At 41.8% G+C, this 18764-nt stretch overlaps 1 protein-coding gene across 1 annotated transcript; it reads right to left on the bottom strand.

Annotated features, from left to right (window-relative positions):
• Positions 1-3344: 3344 nt before the first annotated feature.
• EIF2S1 (eukaryotic translation initiation factor 2 subunit alpha) lies at positions 3345-18402 on the bottom strand. The gene is made up of 8 exons (XM_050953600.1): positions 18259-18402; positions 15873-16114; positions 13677-13756; positions 12904-13055; positions 8703-8809; positions 6390-6487; positions 5347-5490; positions 3345-3894 (listed from the first exon to the last, which is right to left on the bottom strand). Exons 2-8 carry the CDS (start codon positions 16111-16113, stop codon positions 3769-3771), a joined length of 948 nt encoding a protein of 315 aa, XP_050809557.1. The 5' UTR covers position 16114; positions 18259-18402; the 3' UTR covers positions 3345-3768.
• Positions 18403-18764: the final 362 nt, after the last annotated feature.

Genomic DNA, 18764 nt, shown 5'->3' with positions numbered 1-18764 from the left:
ATTATCAGGGAGGAGCAGCCTGCTATACATACACAGGACTTCATGTCTTGACATGGCTATCACTAACTTTCTAGAAGACAACCCAAGTGACTTAAAGGTATCATGAAGAAGAAACTGCAAAATGAAGAAGAAACTGCAAAATTCACTTTGTTGTACATTTCAATAACAAACACCTTTCTAACTTTTTTTAAATGAACAATTCCACAAAGCTTAATCGCTGGTTTTTTTGTTTTTTTTTTAATCATCATCAGGGTTGTGTGCGCCAGCTCCCCCTATTGGTACTCAAGTGTGGACTGCAATGTGTCTTTTCACCATATGAATCCCTTCTGCATTCCTTTTCCTACCATGTTGCAATGGCACTTTTTTTTTTTTCAATTTTGGATTGTCACAAGAAGAGGTGCAAAAATTGCTAAGACAAGTAGCAGAAGAAGCAGAGAAGCTAGGTCTAAAGATATCACATGAAAAAGATAGAAAATGGTGACATTTAAGTCTGTTGAAAAGGCAAAGATATTTCCCACCAAAATTTGAGGTGGCATTGGAGTGCATTGAAAACTTCAAATATCTGGTAGTACACCTCTACCTCGATATAATGCTGTCCTAGAAAGCCAAAAAATCTTACCGCGTTATAGGTGTAACCGCATTATATCAAACTTGCTTTGATCCGCCCGAGTGTGAAGCCCCGCCCCCCGGAGCACTGCTTTACCACATCATATCAGAAGTCATGTTATATTGGGTTGTGTTATATCAGGGTAGAGGTGTATGACTACCATGGACACTAAACAACTTTTAGAGATCGGACATAGAACTGGACTTGCAACTGCTGTCTAGCGACACTCACCCGATTTGGAGGAGCAAAGGTATTCATGAAGTTAAAATGAAACTGCTGCAGTCTTATCTTCAGCATCTCGCTCAATGCATGCAAGACATGGATGCTAAGAAACAAGGACATTAAGAGGTCTTCTGCCTTTAAACTGAAATGCTATAAGCGATTGCTCTCCATTAGCTATACCTCCCAAATGAATAATGAGGAGATAATTTCCCAAATTAAAAAACGCATAACTGGAGTGATACCAAATATAAAGAATCAGATAAAGAAAACTTCAGTATTCAGGTCACGTGGATTGGAGAGCATGTTTTGTAGGGATTGGCGCCAGGTGCAGGGCGGGGCCCCACAGCAAGTGTGGTTTGACGATGTAGCTTTCAGGATGGGATGCGGAATGGTACACTTCTCAAGGCTATGAGAAGACTGTGAACCATGGAGGAAGATTGCTGGCGAACAACTCCTGTGTATTGTGTTTACTGTGGTCTATGGTGATTTACACCAAGAAAGAATGTTTGTATATAGTACCTATAGGGCCCAATCAAGGATCAGGGCCCCATTCTGCTACGTGCAGTACATGCATATAATGAGCCAGGACAGTCTGTTTCAAACAGCTTACAAGACACAAAAAAAAAAAGTGGAACAACAGACAAGTGGTGCATAAGGTATAATAGATAGTGGTCACAGCACACCACCCATCTACACATTGTTAAGTGTTTTGTAGGCATCACAGCCAAGGTGGGTTCTATAGATTTAAAAGGAAGATAACATAGCAATCAATCTTGCAGATTGTTGGTGGGGGAAATCTTGTTTCTCCATCTCCACCTCCAAGAATCTAAAACGCTCACTTTTAGTGTGCACCAGATTTGGGGCTCACATTTCTGTGATCACTGCAAAGTCCCTCTCAGCTCAAGATTTTTATGTGGCAGTGTTCACTCAGGGACAAGCAACTAAATCTTAGTTTTAAAGTATGAGCAAAGGAAGATGCCAGCAGCTATGTGTTGTGTCACTCTAGTATGCACACTGCTAGGAGCAAAGTGCAACTATATATCTTTTCTTCTGTTCAAAGTTTCCGTTCTCTAAAACAACCTATACAGACAAAAAGCAAAGGAAACATCATCCATTGAGTCACGTTTGCATTTATGTAGGGTATGTCTACATCTACAATTTTGCAGCGCTGGTTGTTACAGCTGTATTAGTACAGCTGTATAGGGCCAGCGCTGCAGAGTGGCCACACTTACAGCAACCAGCGCTGCAAGTGGTGTTAGATGTGGCCACACTGCAGCGCTGTTGGGCGGCTTCAAGGGGGGTTCGGGGAACGTGAGAGCAAACCGGGGAAGGAGACCAGCTTTGCCGCGGTTTGCTCTCGCGTTCCCCGAACCCCCCTGCAAACCGCAGGGAAGGAGACCTGCTTGCTCGGGGATTCGGGGAACGCGAGAGCAAACCGCAGGGAAGGAGACCTGCTTGCACGGGGGTTCGGGGAATGCGAGAGCAAACCGGGGAAGGAGACCAGCTTCGCCGCGGTTTGCTCTCGCGTTCCCCGAACCCCCTTGCAAACCGCAGGGAAGGAGACCTGCTTGCTCGGGGGTTCAGGGAACGCGAGAGCAAACCGGGGAAGGAGACCAGCTTCGCCGCGGTTTGCTCTCGCGTTCCCCGAACCCCCCTGCAAACCGCAGGGAAGGGGACCTGCTTGCACGGGGGTTCGGGGAACGCGAGAGCAAACCGGGGAAGGAGACCAGCTTCGCCGCGGTTTGCTCTCGCATTCCCCGAACCCCCCTGCAAACCGCAGGGAAGGGGACCTGCTTGCACGGGGGTTCGGGGAACGCGAGAGCAAACCGGGGAAGGAGACCAGCTTCGCCGCGGTTTGCTCTCGCATTCCCCGAACCCCCCTGCAAACCGCAGGGAAGGAGACCTGCTTGCTCGGGGGTTCGGGGAACGCGAGAGCAAACCGGGGAAGGAGACCAGCTTCGCCGCGGTTTGCTCTCGCATTCCCCGAACCCCCCTGCAAACCGCAGGGAAGGAGACCTGCTTGCTCGGGGGTTCGGGGAACGTGAGAGCAAACCGGGGAAGGAGACCTGCTTGATTACCAGAGACTTCCTCAGGTATGCTGCGATACCTGCTTATTCCACGGAGGTCAAGAAAAGCGCTGGTAAGTGTCTACACTTGATTACCAGCACTGGATCACCAGCGCTGGATCCTCTACACCCGAGACAAAACGGGAGTACGGCCAGCGCTGCAAACAGGGAGTTGCAGCGCTGGTGATGCCCTGCAGATGTGTACACCTCCTAAGTTGCAGCGCTGTAAACCCCTCACCAGCGCTGCAACTTTGTGATGTAGACAAGCCCAAAATGTATTAAGAAAAATATCTGGATTTCTTTTAAACCAAGGAGATTATACTTATATATATATATATATATATAACAAACTGCTTCCATTCCAAAAGAAAACTTAAGCCTCACTGCCCCCTTCAATGCCTCATTCATAATACTACAGAACATGTAACAAGAAAAAAAGAAGCCTGAAGTTAAATATCCCAGAAATTTATTGAATATTTGCTTGAATACATTATGTGTAAAAGCGTTAGGCTCACTTGGTTTTGGTGCTTCCAGGAAATCTCACTGACAGAGGCACTGACCTGAAACAGTTGCCAATCTGGAGTTGTTAAATATGAAAATGTTAAGCAAAGGTCTATGATCCCTCCCTGGCCCACTGGATTTGAGTCTACAGTGAAAGTAAGTTTGAAGAACTCAATTTGCACAAGTTCTATACAAGAGCAAATGATGTTTAAGAGAGGGTTCCACATGTTGGTCTGTTTAAAACATTCAAATATTTTAAGAAAATATCTGCTTTTGGAGTTTTTGATACTGGAAACTTTTAGTCCAGGGTGTTCATATCTGGGTGTCTAATTTATCATATATTCTCCTTAACTGGTACTCATCCCAGGAAATTTAGTCTTCAGCTTTAGCTTCCATTTCCTCAGCATCATCATCGCCATCCACTTCAGCATTTTCCCTCTCCAGCCTTTCCAGTTGCCTTGCAAGCTCAGTCTCATCTGTGTCAGTAACCACTTTGGGCTGAAAGACAGGACACACACATGCCATTAACATTTGGTTTTCTTTAACCTCTTATATTTTGTGCAAAATATCACAGATAGGAAAGAAAATAAACCAAATTATTCTGTTGGTACTCAACTTAAATGTATAGCAAGAGATCAAACTGATTCAAATTTACACTATGAAAAACAAAAATTACTACTACTCAATATGATTTTGTGACTTTTTATGGTTTCAATATTCCCTGCAGTACTGGAAACAAACACTTTGTTATACCAATTATATTAGACCAGTAAAAACCAGCAGGATCTTATTAAAGGGGACAAGACAAAGATGCCACATTTATTATGATAACAATTTATGACTAATAACTAATATATTAATTCTTATACACACACATTATACCTATTACCTATACACACACACATTCACACACACACACACACACACACTCATCAAGTGTTCTGCAGCTGCTGCATAGTTACCAGTGCTGAAGATAGCTTAAGTTCATGGCTTGATTTTGCAGCTTGGGTTCGTAGCTTGTGGCAGCTAACTGGCCAGGAAAGCTGGGCACAAGGCTGAGCTGGATCTCTGTTGGGCAGGCACCAATGTTCTTCCATGTTGGCAGCAGAATGTTACCCAGAGTCTCTCATCTCACCCTTCTTTTTTATAGGCTTTTAGTTTGGATTCAAAGTCTATAGGTCTTGCTGTGTCACGCTGCCTCTGGGTTTTGATTGATCACCCATCAATTGCAGGCGTGACTTTCAGCCTTGGACCTGGCTTTGATCTTCCTTCTGTTGTTCTGTTGTCCTTTTCTTTTTAGGGTGGATGCTTCTTACTTTGTTTAGGGCTGTTGTCTAGGTCTTCTGCCGTTGGTATTTGAACTTTATCTCATCAGGACAGGCTGGGGCTGGAGGTTGATTCCATCATTCATACATACCTCATTCACACATCTAAACTAAACTAATAAGATTACAGCAGTGTTTGCAAAAATGAAGGTTGGAGGAAGCTTTTACAAAATGGAGTGAGTGTTTTAAAATGGGGTTTGAATTACAATATGGAACAGAAGTTACAGTATAGGCAAGTGTAGTGAATGGTGAACAGAAGTTACATTAATAAAGTGAACAATTGAAAACAATTTCATTTATCAGTTCTACAACTTGCGTGTTAGTGCAATGAAAACCTGGTCTGACTGGAAATGCAAAAAAATTAAACAAATCACTTCTACCTAGCATTTAAAAAGTTTCTAAAAATCTGAATTTTTATAAACAAAGTTTATCAGGAACACCCGGAAATATTTTTGGTAAATAAAGTTTGTTACTGAGAGTTTATGTTTAAGCAGGAACAATATTTGTTCAATTCAAAGAAAGTACCAGTTATTTTTTGGTAATGGTAGTTTTCCACTGAGATTTCTTCCTCTGCTCTAAAATAGTTAGGAAAAAAGGTGCATTTTAATACAGAAACAGTTCTCACCTCCATCTGCACATTGAAAACTCCTCTCTTCTCCTCAATCTTTTCTTTAATGACAGCCATGGCTTGGTTCAGAACAGAGAGGCCTTCAGTTCTCTCCAACGTTGTGGTGGTCATCACATAACGAGGAGGAGCTATCAGATTAATCTATAAAAATTGAAGAAAAACAGACAGATTCAATGATAAAGAAACAGACCACAACAAATTGAAGCGACCAATATTGCCCTTTTAAAAAAGGATTGACATATACCACAGTGCAAAGAACATGCATCTGTTATTTCTTAAGTGGAACCACTTATGATAAAACAACTAAGCTTTTGGTTTTAGAAGCATACAGGAGAATGTACAGCCCTGTCTACTTCTCTATATTCATCATTAGAATAGTAAGTCTTATCTAGTGCCTTCTATTAGGGAATTTGTCCAAGTGGGTATTATCTTTATTTTAGAAATGGGCAAATGGATGAACAGAGTGACAAAGTAGCACATCATATACTTTTTCCAAACAACTGATGTTTGAAATGCTGAGGTAATGACTGCACACTTTTCTGAGTAGATGGGTAGATGGAGTTTACTTGTTCTGTTAAAAGAAATTCTAGCTGCTCCCAGAAGATAAAAGGTGATCCAGGGTCTTTGGAAAAGGATTAGCCATGAATGCACCCAGTATACTAAAACTTTTCAGGCAGAAGACTGTGCGTGATTGACTGGGTGCAGTGACCCCTTTGAAATTCAGCATGAGAACCCAAACCCTCTGGGGCTAAAAGTATCCCCTCATTTCCCAAGCTGGTCCTTGGAAATAAATACTCCAGGTATATATCCAGGAACAATGGGTGTTAAGAAACAGGGTTTTATCTAGAACATGGCCTGCCTTGGTTATCCCTATCAGCTAATTTAATAGAATGGACTCTGAGATCCCTTCAGAGACAAAGGAATGACTTGTCCACGTAGCTGGGAAGAGGGTGAGAAATGCACATGATAAATAGGCACCCTGATATGACACTAAACTACTTCCTGGCACCAGTCACCTGACATAGGTCAGAGTCACTTACTTTAATTGGCATGTTCTCGGTGGAACACTTCAAACCAGCTCTCAGAGCTTCTTTCACTGCATCAATGCCCTCATAACCATAACAGGCAACTTCAATGTCTAAGACAAAGAAACAAATAATAATACAATATTAAAAAATCCCCAATTATAGAACACTGTACAATTCTTTCAAGGAAAACTATTTTTTAAAAAAATCAATCACTAGTAGTCAGCTCTCAGGACAGCTTCAGTACCCTTTAAAAATGGGATGCTCATGAATATGGCAGTTTCCCTATCTATAAAATGATGACCATACTTACATAACTCATAAGAGTTCTTTGATGATTAACAGTCTTTATAGAGTGCTTTGAAATTGTAAGATACAGACTAATTAATAAAAGAATCTACCAAATTAAGTCAGTAACCATATAATTGCATTCCATAAAGTGGAAATGAGACTTAGATGCAACTTCAAAATATAGAAAAAGCAACAACAGAAGACTGCAAAATGAAAGCACTGTTAAAAAGTTCAAACTAAAGGAAATGTCACCTCAAAACCAAGAAATTCTGCTAACATTAACGTCTGAGGCCCCTCCCCAGCAGTACTGGGAGTTTTCATACTATTGTATTAGTTTACAGTAGAAATGATTTTTTTGTATTGTCTGTTTGAACAGGACTCGGAACCACGAAGCTTGTATTTGCTAATTATTACCTGATTAGTCACCAAAAGGTTTTTGTATGTCTATATTCATATATAATTGCTGCACAAAGCAGTCCTTTGTAGATTAGTCTCTGACCCAGGTGATTCACAATACCCCATCATTTTTAGTGGTTGCAATTAAATCTGGATAACAAAGTAAATATCTTAGTCAGCCTCAGACTAACCTCAAAGCTCACAGGAAAATTCCTTATTTACTTACAAGACAAAGAGTTCAAATCCAACGTAGGACTGTCAAAATAACACAACAGGCTATCAAAACTAAATGAGGGAACATTCATTCCAAGTCATTTTATGAGACTCTAGTCAAAGAGCTTTTCTTATGGTGATTTAATTCAGTATATAAAACAGGATTTGGAAATCAAAATCTATGCATCTATGTGAAATCCTAATTTTAATTCATATGGTGCAATGAAGTAACAGCTTTAGATATCAGCACAAACAGTTTCACTCCCCCACACTTTGAGCCATCCCTTTCACCTCCCTAAACCGAGATATGGCTTATTCTCTCCACCCCAACCAAAACAATAAAAGCATAATGCCCTATAATGCTTTACTAGAGGCATTTTCTACCACTTTGTGACAGCCTGACATTTGTTTAGTTGGTAACTGTGCTTGTGGCTTGTTCAATTATATGGCTGAACAGCCAGATTAATGCTTTTAGCAAAGCACACTGGGCTCAATCATCCTGTCAGGGAAGACATAAGCAGCAACAAGCTTAACATGCAGTTAGAGAAACTAACATTTGGGTAATAGGAGAAGCTGTCAAGGGAAGTTGTAAAATCATCATTATCACTAGAGAGGTTCAAAGGTGTAATCCAGGGCTCGGCAAGCTTTCAGAAGTGGTGTGCCGAGACTTCATTTATTTACTCTAATTTAAGGTTTCGCATGCCAGTAATACATTTTAACATTTTTAGAAGGTCTCTTTCTATAAGTCTATAATATATAACTAAACTATTGTTTTATGTAAAGTAAATAAGGCTTTTAAAATGTTTAAGAAGCTTCATTTAAAATTAAATTAAAATGCAGAGTCCACCGGACTGGTGGCCAGGACCTGGGCAGTGCGAGTGCCACTGAAAATCAGCTCGCGTGCTGACTTCGGCACCTGTGCCATAGGTTGCCTACCCCTGGTGTAATCAATAACAGCTGATGAATATTTTAATCAGTCTTGTGCCAGTTCAAGGTGATGGACTGGATTACTTATCAAGAAGTTGCTTTCAGAGAAGAGGATTCTGTGATTAGCAATACAAACATCCAAATATCAGAAAGAAGCCTATGGAATACTTAAGGAGGAGAGCAATGTTTCTTAGATTGGACTAGTAGGTAATCCACTGTTAGTGTCATTTCAGCCTGCCTTAGCCACAGTCTCTCCCCTCTAAAAAATATACAAAAGTACTATGGGATCTAGATGTAGGAGGACATGGACAGTAATCTGAAAGGCACCTTATTAAAAGATAACCAATTCTGAAACAGCAATTTCATTCAAATATTGTCACTATGAGGTAATTATTTTCATTGGGTTTATAATTTTACATTGTGCTTGGTAACTTGATTTCAGTGACTGTGTATTGTGTATAGGGGCTCTGGTCTTCAGCTTATTGTCCATTTAGGACTCACCAGCTCGGATTTTGACCGCCTGTGGTGTCAGACGTCTATTTATGTTGTCAATCAGCACACGTTTCTCATCTTCTGTCAAATCTAGTCCATCCAGAATTGCAGGGTCTCTGAGTCAAACAAAGCAATGTTAAACATATTAATGTTAGTGATCTATAAACTATACAAACAAGGACAGGACGAGACACAATCAGCAATATTAACATGTAGTACTACTCCTACAGTGTTATGTATAACGACAAAGTGATCTGCTGTGCAAAGAGAAAGGAGAAGCTTTGTTAAGAAACCATTTAAACAATGGAGAGAAATAAAGGCATCCACTTAAAAATACCTTTGCTGTGGAAATATTTCTTGGTAAGGGAGGAACACAGTTGCCCTGGCCTTGCATTCACGTTATGTGGAGGAAATAAGACTGCATGATAAACTCATTTTAATCAAAAGGGGGGAATAACTTCTATCTGGCATCGAACGTACATTATATTTGCAGTGAAAAATGCAGCCAGCTATATGGAGCTCATACTCCATCCCTTATGCAAAGGAGGCTATGCTAATGTGAAAGAGAAACCCTGACCCCTTAATGTTTTGGTCAGGGGCAACAACTACTCTATAAATTAAAGAGAAAATAAGACTACGAAGCCCACTCCCACTCAGTATGGCGCTTTGACTCCCTCTTGTGGTAGCTGCACCACACTTGGCTAACAGACATAGGTCTTTTTAGTTCAGGCAGTACAGTTGATGCTTTAAGATCCAGAGCTCTGGGGTACAATTGCTGCTGCTGACTTAGACAGGGGTGAGATGTAACAAGTGGTAGCATTTCCCTTTAGTGCTGCTTTGCTTCCATTCAGCACACTCCTAAAACGCACAGCATAGCCCACTTAGATTGTAAGCTCCTGGGGGCAGGAAGAGTCATTTTTTGTACAGCACCTAGCACAATGAGGGCCTGCTCCATGACTAGGGCAATAATAAAAATACATAAACATGTAACTAATAATAACTGATAAGCTCTTCACAGACAAGCTTTCTCCATTAGACCCCCCCTTGTTATTTCACTGCTGCATAAGAGCAATCTTCTGAGCAAGTCATCCTCTATTGCCTAGGAAGCAACATCCTGATAGTTCCCTTTGCAAGCCCTGATTAGTCACACCAAAAACGAATCATGGTTCTCTGAAATGCAACACGAGCCCCACCTGTAACACCACTAGCTAGGACATATTAACCAGAATGCTTTGCACAACAGACTTAATTTTGAACATCTTATGATGCAATCTTTATTGATTTTACATGCAGAAATATAGCATAAGGGCATACATGATCAAACTATAGCCAACAGATTTTATATCATACTGTTTATATCCTGAAAAAGATGAATTTATATGGGGGACTATGGTGCCCTTTTAAGTCTGAATATCCAGTCTCCTAACATACAGCCTGATCCTGCACATACTCCAGTTAAGACTTCCACAAAATTCAAAAGGCCCTTAATGAGTACACACTTGAGGGCAGATTTAAGTTATTTAGATGCTTAAAGATACAGATAGGCACCTACTGGGATTTTCAAAAGCACCAATCTGCATCTTTAGGTGTCTAAATACCTTTAAAAATCTGGCCCTGGGTATGCTATTATGTAAATGATATATTTGTTTTGAGGGTTAATTTGTCCTTGTACACACCAAGAAAGATATGATGCCACAGCCAATCACTTTTCAGTAATCGATTATATGTTCAGCCCTTGAAAATGTAAACCAAAATTTGAGTTTATACATGTGAACAGTGCAAAGATTAAGATTTAAGACTACAGTTGATGAGAATGCTTACTGCACCCAGTGCACATACCAATACCAATAACTGTTGTTCCTTTGTTTGATTTCAGTGTAATTTGTTTGGAATATATAATCAATTACGCATTGTGGTTGCACAGATAAACTCTCAAAAATCAGAAGGCGTCAAGTTTGCCTGTAAAATCTTAACTCTGGCCTTTCCACATATGTATTAAAGATAAATTACATGATTATATACTGACTTCTCAGATACAATTTTTTGCTTATTTAACCCTTTAAAAAGTTCTGGGGCAGGTTCCCCTAACCCTAATTCTAAAAATTAGATTTGAGCAATGAGTTTTCCAGGTTTAACCCTCAAAATAGCTCTAGTTATATAAAGGGCTCCAGGTCAATACCGCAGTGTTTGTCTCTCAGGATGACAGTGAGCTTTGGGGTCCCTTTTGGAGCAATGTGACCTGATGATCCATTAATCAGTGAGCTTCCCTTCATTGAACTAAAACTCTTTCTCCATGGGAGCCTTGTTAATCAACTTGAAGTATTGTCAATTGATCTCAAAACACAATATACAGATACAATTTAAGGAGGATTAAAAACTAGTAATAAAAGCCCTGAATCTCCAGGTGGACATAAGAAAACATGCACAGATTGAAATAACCAGTCACTGACACCTAGAGGTGGACTGAAGTTACACTTCTCTAGATTTTGTATTTTAGAATGGGAAGAAAGAAGAGGGGGAAGTATTTTCTGATAAATCCAATTTTGGTTTGCCAACTGAGCCTTTTGTGAAGGCACTATTAAGAGGAACTGCCACCTCTCAACAAATCAGCCTGTAAGTGAATGGCCTGTATCTCAGTACAAACTATTTCAACTGATGCACAGCTTCTGCTTCCAATCCCGTAGGTCAGTGTTTCTCAACAACCGGCCCATGGACCAGTGCCGTCCCGGAGATATCCCTGATAAAGTTTAGGAAGGCAGCAAGCCAGTCCCTGGTATCAAAAAGGTCGAGAAATACTGCCTTAAAGGAATGACAATCCAACCTCATTGATACATTTGAAAATACGGTCTAATGTAACAAACCTGTAAGATTACAGGTAAGCAACATCTACTTCAAACAGATCAACCTCAATACACTTGTGTTTCTGTATTACAGGCATATGCTTAGGAACACCTAATTTGGAGACAAGTGAAAGGAGATCTAGTTGATGCATTAGGGAACAATCTGGCATATGTACTTTCTGAAAGTCATTTAAAAAAAAAAGAAAGAAAATGATTTGCAATGACTATAGGAGCCCTACCAAACTCACATAGCATTTGGTCAATTTCACAATCACAGGATTTTAAAAATTGTAAATTCACGATTTCAGCTATTTAAATCTGAAATTTCACATTGCTGTAATTGTAGGGGTCCTGACCCAAAAAGTAGTGTGGGATGAGGAGGAGGGGTGTCGCAAGGTTATTGTAGTGGGGGTTGCGGTACTGCTACCCTTATTTCTGCACTGCCGCTGGTGACGGCTCTGTGTTCAGAGTGGAACAGCTGAAGTGGCGGCTGCTGGCCAAGAGCCAGATCTGAAGGCAGAGCTGCCACCACCAGCAGCGCAGAAGTAAGGATGGCATGGTGTAATATTGCTACCCTTACTTCTCCACTGCTGCCTGCAGAGCTGGGCGCCCGGCCAATAGCCGCCGCTCTCTGGCCATCCAGCTCTGAAAGCAGTGCAGAAGTAAGGGCAGCAATACTGTGGACTCTCCCCCTCTGCCCCCCAACTCCTTTTTGGGTCAGGACTCCCAATTTGAGAAATGCTGGTCTCCCTTGTGAAATCTGTATAGTATAGGATAAAAGCACACAAAAAAGACTGGATTTCACAGTCCGTGATGCGTTTTTCATGGCTGTGAATTTGGTAGGGCCCTAGCAATGACCACAGAAGAAAACAAGTTAATGAGGCACTTGATTTAAGTGAGCTGGAAACTGACAAAGACAGAAAGGCTAAACCCTTTACTTTTTTTTGGTGTGTGAAAAGTACTGTAAGGCTCCTTAATGATGCCATGTTTCCTCCAGACTGGCGGCACTTATAAACCCATTCTTCTGTGTTCAAACACCTTACTCCATACCAAAGCCAATTACTTTTAAAAAACAGGCCTGTGCAAAGTGACACGCTCGAGGGAGAATACGGCACAATCCTTGGAATCTAGTTCCCAATGTTAAAGAGCTCCAATGAGAGCACCACATTGGTGCTGCCTGAAACAGACGTTATCTAAAAAAGCATGTGGCAGACAAAAATTGGGAATTGTGAGACTTATTTGACCAGTGTGAGACAAACGCTGCCAGTTGTCCAATGGGCTAAGAGGAAAATGTTGATGGCTCTTTTCCAAGAAACACTTGCCTGCAGCTATGGAATTAAAACAATAAAAGAGTAAAAAGGTGACCTTACGAGACTGCATGCTTGAATGCATCATAAGCACCATATCCTGGTCTTTTGTACTTGTCATCAAATACCCAGGCAGTTCTCTGGAACAGACTCTCCAGCTGCTCATCCTTAGTGTATTCCAACACCTCAGCAACATGGCGAAGGATACTGTAAACCTAGGACAAACAGGAAAAAAAAGAGAGGGGATGAAGGACCTCAGTGACTAATATTATTTAAATTGTAATCTCTTCGGCACAGGGATTCTCTCTCCTTATTATGCATTTGTACAATGCACAACAGAGCCTGCTCTTTGTTGGAGCCTCCAGGTGCTACTGTAACACAAATAGTAAGAGTAAAGAATGTTCAAATAAAAGACAGCAATTCTAAAGAGTTATAAATTGAAAGCTTTAGGGTGCTGACACCGTATGATTTTCCCTACCCAGCACTGCATAGGGCAATTATATACTAAACCCTATGCAATTATTAAATATCCTAAAGTGCTTTATCAACATTAACCTATACTGCACATGTGAGAGGGTGATATTATTTATACCCATTTGAGGAGTGTTATACTAAACAACATGTGTCAGTCAGTGACGGAGGTGGAAACAGAAGCCAGGAGTCCCAGCCCCCAGTCTAAACCCCAGCCATATATTTCAAAGTGTGTTAAAGGAACTAGAATGGCATTTCATTTTCACAACAGTTCAGCTCTCTGTGGTTTTCTTGGCATGGAGCTAGTTGGCAATGTACGTGGTTAGAAGGCAGCAAAGTAACGTAAAGCACAGACAACAACTTACAGTTTTTGATTTGGTGAATTTGTCTTCACATTTGATTGCCTCCTCTGGGGAAACTCTTCTTTTTGACAAGTCAATGTAACCTAACGGGGGGGGGGAGGGAGAGGGGGGAACATTTGGAAAGATTCAATTTCAGTGTACTTCGGCGTACAGAGTACAAACACTTCACTTACATTAGTGACAAATGCCAATCCTCACCACCACATCTGAAAGTTTTTACTATTTCAAGGAAAAAGCTAGCAATATACTTTGTTTTTGGATCAGGGCTTTCCCTTTGCCTTCTCTCCATGCCTTACACATCAGCCACTGAGATTAGTTACAAGTGAAGAAGAACTTTCAGAATAATTTAATCAGAGATGAACAACATGAAGAATGAACCTGTTTTAGCATATTAAAATTTGTTCTTTGGATTGTAAATCAACTTAAAACAGCTACCTTTTATGTCACCAACATTCTTTAAATACGGCTTCCATTTAAGAGCCTTTGACCCAAAATTTAGTACAAGTTTCTCCTTATGCTTTACTTGAGCAATTAACTAGCCACTACTCTTCCAAGAGCTGTGCACATTCTTAGTGACAATGACGCTAGCACCCAGAAAAGTAAATTAAAAGGAACATTTTTGGTGGCATTTCGTAAGAAACCATTTGAAGTTGGCATTCTTGGTAGTTTAGATGTGTAAGGCTCTACAGTATGATAGCCAAGATCTGGGCTCAATTTCTGTTGCAGTTCCTTGATCACATCTATGTAAGAAATGAGAGCACAGCATGCGCATATACTACAGGTAGGCATGTCTTCCATTGCTTAATCCTGTCTGATTAAGTAGAAGCACTGATGGGTTCCAAATGGCACACCAACTAGTTCATCTCAGGAGTTCCTCTCAGGGTTCAATAAGGGACACAGATAACCCCAAGAGAGTTTGTTAAAAGGAGGATGAAATCTGTAAAGGTAAAAAGTATCCTTCAGTGCAGCTTCTCTCATCTGTAACAGACTTTCTGCATCTCTCCAACTCACTTCAAATCTCATCTGAAAATGTTTCCTCTCCCTTATTAACCCTCTCAATTTCTCTCTCCGCTTTTATCTGTGATTTAATTCTGATAAGTATTTTAGGAATACGTTTTATATGAAAGACTATATCAGAGTGACCAAACTGTGGCTCATGAGCCACATGTGGCTCTTTTACAGTTAAAGTGCAGCTTGCGAACCACTCCCCTCGCCCCCCAAACCAGGCTTGGGGTTGGAGGGGAGAGAGAGAAGAGAACACAGGACCTCTGCTTTGCAGTGGGGTAGGGGCTTCTGCCCAGTGGGGAAGAGGTGTCTTGGGGCTTCAGCCCATGGGGTATGCTTCAGGAGGAGTGGGGCTTCAGGAGGAGTGGGGTGTGCCCCGACTCTCCAACTTCTGAAGCTTGTTGTACATGGTTCAGTGTCAGTAAATCTGGCCAACATTGGACTATACAAATGAAACAACTATATTTTCCTGTTTCTAAAAGAGGATGCTTGTGTGTTTCATTAACTACTTAGGTCAGAACACAGACGTGGCACTGTTATCTGAAAATATTCAATGGATTGCTTGTATGCTGTATCCTATACCAAATGCATTAAAATAACTTTCAAGTTGTAATGCTAATTATTCAAAAGTCACGAAATACCAAAGTTAAGGTTGTCTATGCAACCTTACTTGTGCACTATATAATGCAGTCCAATTACATGATCATATAATATTGTATACACATTGCCTTTGCCTTATTTAGTGCACAGGATGGACTGTGTGCTGTGAATGAGGAAATTGTTCATTATTTCCGTTTATTCTCACTGCACCAGTAGTATCGATGGTCACAGTTTTCCACACTCAGTATCAACAAGCAAAAGCACTATTGAGCTTTCAAAAGAAAAATGCCATTTCATTATGGTTTGTTGACCAAGCATGAAGTTTAGAAGTCTTAAGGCCTGATCCTGCAAATCCTCCTTGGCAGGACTTCTCCTCACTCCTATAAGCAGGACCTCTGAAGCCAACAGGACTACTTACCTGAGTAAGGATAACACACAAGGACAGCAGCTTTCAGGATCAGGCCTTACTTTGTACCACTATATATTTAAAAAAGCCAATTACAAACTCATAGAGTAGCTAGGGTCCCAGGTTGAACAGCACTGTTTTTTACAATTAGAATCCTAAATGTTATTCCACCTACTGTCCCAACATACCTTTTTCTTTGTCGACCCTTATGACCACAACACACTCATTCCTGCCTATGCGGATGAGTTTGTTTATGGAGCGGATACGTCTCCTGGATAGTTCACTAAGAAGAATCATGCCTTCAATGTTGTTGTATTCCAGTAGGCTGACATAAGCTCCCATTTCAGCAATGGATCGAACATTGACCATCACTACATCTTCCACCTCTGGAAATTTATGCTGGTAGAATCTACAGCTTAGTCCAGGCATGCTGTGATTTGAGTAAAAGAAGCAGAGATTATTATTCATCCCAGTGCACTGGCCATCACTAATCCATTACTGTGGCAAATATTGAGATTTCAACTGCTGGTGGGGGATGAAGAGAAATGTTTGCCTGTTTGGCCACAATCTGAAATTGTGCCCCAACTAGCTCATGATTTCTTAAACTTTGGCATGTAGAACTTATGATTAAGTATTAGTAGTACTCATTAAGCCTTACAAATTATTAACAATTTTAATATTAAACTACACCTCTACCTTGCTATAACACCGTCCTCGGGAGCCAAAAAATCTTACCGCATTATAGGTGAAACCATGTTATATTGAACTTGCTTTGATCCACCGGAGTGTGCAGCCCCCCCCCCAGAGCACTGCTTTACCGTGTTATATCCAAATTCGTGTTATATCGGGTGGTGTTATATCGAGGTAGCGGTGTATATCAAGCCATTTACCTATCTGGTCATCAATTGCCAGGAAATGTCCAACCAAAAGGGTTTTGGCTATTCAATTACAAACTGATATCTATGTTAGGAGAATAATATGAAAAATAAAACCATTAATAAACTGTTTAGGTTGTTCCAGGGTACAACCTGTCCAACCACCCAAAACCTTGAAAGTAAGGAAATACCATGTTGAAGACAGAAGTCTGCCTGAGCTTGTCACTCAAGCATCACATTATGTATGAAACACCATGCCTCACCACAGATAAGGAACTTCAAAAGGATAGAGGTACAAACTACTCTCCCTGCATTCACCTGATTCACAAAGTGACACAAAATCATAACTCAGATGTTAATAACATTAGCATATATGCAGGGAAAACATCTGGAGTCCAGCTTACTGGGCAACACATAAAATGGTGCAGGAAAAGTAGCAGGCTGGAATTAAAGTTTTGCATTAAAGGTCAAGGAGGAGGATTCTGGACAATGTAGTGCATCTCTGTATCTCACAGGAGAACATCCCAGGCTCAGTACAGAGTCCTTGGAAAGACCCTCTAAAAAAATCTCAAAAGTGGCACTTTTGGGGGGTCAGAGCACAAGGATCCAAAGGAGATGTCAATACAGAGAATCAAACTAACTGGCCCAGATCTGATGAGGCCCTAGACCGGGATCGGCAACCTTTCAGAAGTGATGTGCTGAGTCTTCATTTATTCATCCTACTTTAAGCTTTTGTATGCCAGGAATACATTTTAACGTTTTCAGAAAGTCTCTTTCTATAAGTCTTTAATATATAACTAAACTATTGTTGTATGTAAAGCAAATAAGGTTTTTAAAATGTTTAAGAAGCTTCATTTAAAATTAAATTAAAATGCAGAACCCCCTTGACCCCCAGACTAGTGGCCAGAATCCAGGCAGTGTGAGTGTCATTGAAAATCAGCTTGCATGCCGCCTTTGGCGCACATGCCATAGGTTGCCTACCCTTGCCCTAGACAAAGAACAGCTGGCTCAAAGAAAGCCTAAGTAAGGCAAGGTGATGCTGATCAGAGAGGGAAATACTAAGAACCAGCTGGGACTCTTTCCTCTCCTTCCCTTGAAGGCAACCATCATCAGCATGGAGCGAAGCACCAAGAACCCATTAGAATCCTCATTAAACCTAGATGATCAGATGGCATCACTGGAAAAGAAAATGCCTTCTACTACCTCTAGCTTGCTAGGAAACTTTGCTCCTTCTTCCTGTATGAAGATCCACATGCCTGTCACCTCTAAACTAGATTACCATAACTCAGTGTCTGGGCCTGAATATTTAATGCAGAGGCTTCGAACCATGCAGAACGCAGCAGGCCACGCCTCTGTGAGGACACCAGGCCTGTACTCGTATCCACTAGCTCTCACGCTGTTTCAACTGTCAGTTCAAAGCTTTGGTCCTGGTCGCAGGTCAGGGCCCGGCTATATCAGTGACCAGGCTGCCACTCAGGACCTCCCTTGAGGAAGGGGGAAACATGTAAAGGAACGAGCCGGCAGAGGGTCACCGAGCAGGACTATCCAGAGACGGGAACGCAAAGCAAACAGCCTAACGCTGCCTGGGCATCTTCATCTGGCAAAACATTTCCTCTAAGCATCTCTCCTGACGCACTAGGCTGTTCGCCTCGGACGATACAATGTCGCCGCGAGCTGGGGGCCCCGGCGATCGCGTTACCTGCTCGGTATCCGGGTCCCGCTCTCCGCTCCGTGGCGCTCGGGTTAGTGCCTCAGCTTCCGTCCAGCCTCTTCACTGCGCAGCCGCAAACCCGCCCCTTCCCACCTCACACAGCGCGTGGGACCTGCAGCGCTCGCGCGAGATCTCACACGCCTCATCATAGAGTGTCCGCGGCTGCCGCGCGGAATGGAGGGACCCTGGAGGACCCATCATAGAGTGCGAGATCTTCAGGACGCACAGACCGGCTTAGGAACTTCTAAACCCGATGGAGGACGGGGGGGAGGGGGTTCTGAAAGGGGCGCAAGAACGCGCACAAACCATAGAGTCGAGGACCTCCTGGCGGTACAAACCGGCCTAGGAACAAGTCATGCATTTTCCTTTCTGTCACACGGTGGCGCTGCGGCGAGTGAAGGGCACGTGACTACCACTGCCCATTATGCGTCAATATGCGACATATAGAGGCGACAGAGTCGGAAAGGGCCCAACATCCGGGTCTTAGTTGCGCC

Source organism: Gopherus flavomarginatus, chromosome 5, assembly GCF_025201925.1.
Source record: "Gopherus flavomarginatus isolate rGopFla2 chromosome 5, rGopFla2.mat.asm, whole genome shotgun sequence".
NCBI classification, from domain to species: Eukaryota; Metazoa; Chordata; order Testudines; family Testudinidae; genus Gopherus; species Gopherus flavomarginatus.
The sequence above is the reverse complement of the archived record's forward strand: the minus strand, read 5'-3'. Positions and strand labels throughout refer to the sequence as shown.